Source organism: Entamoeba dispar, genomic scaffold (assembly GCF_000209125.1).
Source record: "Entamoeba dispar SAW760 scf_1105229463501 genomic scaffold, whole genome shotgun sequence".
In the NCBI taxonomy this organism is placed as follows: Eukaryota; Evosea; order Mastigamoebida; family Endamoebidae; genus Entamoeba; species Entamoeba dispar.
This window is the reverse complement of record NW_001855724.1, coordinates 18,111-22,574: the sequence shown is the minus strand read 5'-3', so window position 1 is coordinate 22,574 and position 4,464 is coordinate 18,111. Positions and strand designations below refer to the sequence as shown.

Sequence of the window (4,464 nt, the reverse complement as noted above, 5' to 3'; positions counted from 1 at the left end):
TTCCTTTAAGTCTTCTTTTTTATAATTTAACTTTGCCCTTGCCCGAGTTTTTAGTCTGATAAATGCTACTTTCTTTGACTGTAATTAATTTCTATTTATTAAACTTTCTTTTTTTTTTTTTTGCTCTCAATGTCCCTTTTATTATTCATTATTATTAAATTTATTATTATCTAAGTTTCTTTTTATATGAATCCATTGAAATCTGTTTGAAAATAATGAAATTATATGACTTCCTTGGAATTCATACATATTTTTGTTTTACACTTTTTTCTTAACGGAAGCTTCTTATTATTTCTTTCTTTTTGAGTTTTGAAGAAAAAAAATATTATTTCAAACATTATTTTATATTTAACAAATTTTTGACTTTTCTTCTGAAAAATTTTAACTTCAAAAACCCTAATTAATAACACAAATTATAATAACAAAAATAAATAACACAAATTATAATAACAAAAAAATAATTTTAAATTTTTAAAAGTGATTGGTTAATATACAAGGGTTTTATTTAGTTAAACAAATTATTTTTGATGAGAATTAGAATGACACAATCTTGTAATAATCAATGAGTTCGAGTAAAAGACATTCAAGTCCTGTTTTAATTGCAGTGTGTGGTGGGACTGCAAGTGGTAAAACTACTTTTTGTGATGTCATTTCAAAAAATCCAAATTTCCAAAAAGTTGCTGTTATATCTCAAGATTGTTTCTATAGAAATTTAACTGAAGAAGAAAACAAAAATGTTAGTGATTATAATTTTGATTCTCCAGATGCTTTTGATTGGCCTTTAATTTATAAGACAATGAAAAGAGTTAAACAAAGAAAGAGAGTTCAAATTCCTGTTTATGATTTTAAAACAAACAGTCGAACTGGTGAATTTACAGATATTGAGATTGGAGATGTAGTAATGTTTGAAGGATTATATCCTTTTTACAATTACAAAGGAATGGACATGGCATCACTCTTTGATCTTAAAATTTTTGTTGAAACTGATGATGATGTTCGTTTAGGTCGTCGTATAATTCGAGATATGAATTTCCGAGGAAGAACATTGGAAAGTGTATTAGAACAATATAAAAAATTTGTTAAACCAGCATATGATACATGGGTCTCTCCTCAAAGCAAAAGGGCTGATGTTATTATTCCATGGGGTGAGATAAGTAATAATGCTATGACTGCTGATAATGAAAAGATTAGTGAATACCCAGTTGTTAAGATGGTTACTCGTTATATTGATCAATTTATTGAAAAATCCAATTTTGAGAAGGTTGTTAGAACTGGTTCAGCAGAAATTCTTGATGGTGCTGAAATTAAGGAATCAGCTTTGAGTGATGTTGAATAACCAGAATTTTTATTTTTTTCTATAATTTTATTCGTTTGCATTTTCCAAAACGAAAGTTCTGATTAAACCAGATGATGACCAATCTTCTTTCATAAATCTAATCCTTAATCATTCAGATTGAATCTTGTTCAAATTGAGATTAGATTATAGTGCTTTTTGCGAAAGGTTAATTATATTTAAGGCAATGTTCTAACAAATAAATTTATTCAATCATACAAATGCAAAGTATCTTATTACTTACTCTTATTATATATTCTTTAGCCGATGATGTCTATTTCTATAAAGATGGAGGATTAGAACAAGGTTTTGGAATAGTTAATCCAAATCAAATGTTTGTTCTTTTTATTCTTTTAATTAAATATTCTATTTACTCATTTTTAAGTGGTATTTCTTGTGTACAAAAAAATGGAAATGGTTGGATTGGTGTTAATATGTTAGATGGACAATATTTTGCTCTTACTTCAAACAACACTCTCTCTACCCAAGTCTCTGGAAAAAATGATTATTATAAAACCTTAAAATTTACTACTCGTTATGATCTTGATGATCTTGATGACATCCCATTAAATATAAAGATATTTAATGAAGATTTTAACACATTATTTAATTATGGTGATATTAATGCTATCAATGGATATACTGTTAAAATTAAACATAACAATGATAGAGAAATTTCTATTAAATTAGATAATTTCAACTTAGATAATAAAATTGCTACTATCATTTTTACTAGAGGAGCAAGTAGTAGTGATAAAACAACTCAACTATTATTTAAAGATATTCGTCTTGACACTAATGATGACCAAACTGATACTTATGAAAATGGAGCTTTTTCATTCCTTTCTACATTTTTTGTAGGAATTCTTCTTCTTAGTTTATTCTAAGAAAAATATAAACAAGTAAATTTTACTTTTGAACAATAATTATAATTTTTTATTTTTTGAGGAATAAAAAATTGAAAAGAAAAAAATAGTTGAACTATGAATGTGTTGAGAGCTTTCTTATGAGCAAACAATCGACTATTGACCGTTTCTTCAAAGTTAGCTCATTATTTAATCAAAGCCCTAGTCAAGAAAAAAGAGTTGAAAGCAAACCAATAAAGGAACAATCACATAAAACTAAAAAGGTTAAAAAAATGGGAGGATTGGATTTGTTCTTTACAATCAAACCTAAAAATGGTGAGTCTGCATTGTTAAGAAATGAACGACTACGAAAGCAATTACTTGAAGAAAAGAAAAAATTAAAAGAAGAAGAGAAAGCTCGAAGAAAAGCAATAAAAGAAAAACAGAAGTTATTAAAAAAAAAGATAGAGGAAGAAGAAAATGAGGCTGAAAGAAAGGAACTTGAACGACAAGAAAAAGAATTTAAAATAAGAAAGGATGGAAAAGGAGTGGAGGTATGTCCTGGAGTATTTATTGGAACTCAACTCACTGCAATGAATTTGAATTGGTTACAAGAAATGGAAGTAGAAGGTATTGTAAATTGTACAAAGAATATTACATGTTACTATAATTCTCAATTAAATGAGAATTTTAAACCAGAAGATTATCAAGGAATAACAAATAAAGAATATTTGAGAATACCTATTGATGACGATGGAATAATTCCAATTGATTCTTATTTTGATCAAACATATTCATTTGTTGAAAAAATAAGAAATCAAGGAAAAAGTGTATTATTTCATTGTAAATATGGTAAAAGTCGATCAGCAAGTTTATTAACATTTTATTTATTAAAGAAGTATCAAATTACGATTAATGCAGCTAAAGAATTATTTAAAAAAGCTTGTTGGACAATAGAAATTAATAATCATTTTTATGTCACATTAAAAGAATATGAATCACTTCTTTTAAATAACGGACAACAAAAAAGAAGAACAAGAAAAGTTGATGATATTACTCCTGAATTATCTAAAAAAATAGAAGAAATTGTAAGTGAAGTAGTTTCAAGTCAGAAAATAAGAACTGCTTCTCAAAAGTTACAAATTGTTAATAACAAAATTATTGAACCTTAAACATACATTTTTTTAAATATTCAATTTAATAAATGTTTTATATTTCTTTTTTTATTTAAAATTTTTTAACAATTTCTTTTATTTAATTTTGTTGTATAAATTCTATTTTTTTAATATTCTTTACAATTTTCTTTTTTAACATATAATTAAATTATAATTTTATTAATATTATTTGATAAAGTATTTGTTTTATTATTTTTAGTTTGTTTTTTTTTATGATAATTAATTCATTTTTTGAATTTTTTGTATCATTTCATATTCAATGACAATGATTTTATTCTTTATGAAAAATATTTTATTTTAATTCTCCTCTCTTTTTTTTTAAAAATCAATTAATAATTGATATCTAATATCTTTCTTTAGTTCATTATAATTTTCATTCCACCTCTTCGCTTATGTTTTATATATAAATATACTAATATTAACCAAATAATTATATAAAAAATTGAAATATTTAAAAACCTTTAAGAAACCTCTTATTGTTAAAGTTATATTATTTCTATTGTTTAATATGATACGTTAACCAATAAAAAAAAATAACACAAGACTTATATAGCAATGATATTAATAACAGAATTATTATGAAAATAATAGTAATTCTTAAAGTCATTTTTATTAATTAGTATTGGAAATAATATATTGTTTTTGGTTTTTTAATTTTAAACCAAATAATATAAGTTTCGGTTCTTTTTTATGCTACAAAGTCAAATTTATTAACACAATTAAGTTTTTACTCTTCATTTTATTAGACACTCCTCAAATTATTCTGTCTTAATTTTCTTTTTATTGTTTTCGTTTTTTTTTCTGGTTTATTTATTAAGCCTTTTGACACCAAACCATTTATTCTCTATTTTGTATCAAGTGTTTGGAAATTTATATGTCTTGGAATTCATTCTTATTGCAATGTTTCGATAAGAAAATAAAATCTCTTTTACTCAGATTCATTACTTTTTTTATTCTTTTAAATATTATAATAGAACTATAATAAACTATACTTCATTCCAACAATTATCAGCTAACTGAACTAACAGGTAAAAAATGGAAAAACGTTTTAAAAAGGAAAAAAACAATATTTTGAAGTTCATCTAAAAAGTGATATTTTTGTATCATGGAA

At 24.1% G+C, this 4,464-nt stretch overlaps 3 protein-coding genes across 3 annotated transcripts, besides 11 other annotated features; all 3 read left to right on the top strand.

The window, feature by feature from the left end:
- Nucleotides 1-136: 136 nt before the first annotated feature.
- Nucleotides 137-170: a sequence feature (AT_rich).
- Nucleotides 171-315: 145 nt separating this feature from the next.
- Nucleotides 316-361: a sequence feature (AT_rich).
- Nucleotides 362-401: 40 nt separating this feature from the next.
- Nucleotides 402-462: a microsatellite.
- A 100-nt stretch (nucleotides 463-562) lies between these two features.
- Nucleotides 563-1,336, top strand: EDI_039780 (uridine-cytidine kinase, putative; the record flags this gene model as incomplete). The annotated part of the gene is made up of 1 exon (XM_001741045.1): nucleotides 563-1,336. The coding sequence occupies one exon, from the start codon at nucleotides 563-565 to the stop codon at nucleotides 1,334-1,336; it is 774 nt and encodes a 257-aa protein (XP_001741097.1).
- A 4-nt stretch (nucleotides 1,337-1,340) lies between these two features.
- Nucleotides 1,341-1,368: a sequence feature (AT_rich).
- Nucleotides 1,369-1,554: 186 nt separating this feature from the next.
- On the top strand, nucleotides 1,555-2,220 carry EDI_039770 (uncharacterized protein; the record flags this gene model as incomplete). The annotated part of the gene is made up of 2 exons (XM_001741044.1): nucleotides 1,555-1,667; nucleotides 1,719-2,220. 2 exons carry the CDS (start codon nucleotides 1,555-1,557, stop codon nucleotides 2,218-2,220), a joined length of 615 nt encoding a protein of 204 aa, XP_001741096.1.
- A 34-nt stretch (nucleotides 2,221-2,254) lies between these two features.
- Nucleotides 2,255-2,278: a sequence feature (AT_rich).
- Nucleotides 2,279-2,339: 61 nt separating this feature from the next.
- Nucleotides 2,340-3,791, top strand: EDI_039760 (dual specificity protein phosphatase, putative; the record flags this gene model as incomplete). Its single annotated transcript, XM_001741043.1, has 2 exons — nucleotides 2,340-3,323; nucleotides 3,714-3,791. 2 exons carry the CDS (start codon nucleotides 2,340-2,342, stop codon nucleotides 3,789-3,791), a joined length of 1,062 nt encoding a protein of 353 aa, XP_001741095.1.
- Nucleotides 2,563-2,726: a microsatellite.
- Nucleotides 3,357-3,384: a sequence feature (AT_rich).
- Nucleotides 3,386-3,567: a microsatellite.
- Nucleotides 3,622-3,656: a sequence feature (AT_rich).
- Nucleotides 3,749-3,811: a sequence feature (AT_rich).
- A 487-nt stretch (nucleotides 3,812-4,298) lies between these two features.
- Nucleotides 4,299-4,326: a sequence feature (AT_rich).
- Nucleotides 4,327-4,464: the final 138 nt, after the last annotated feature.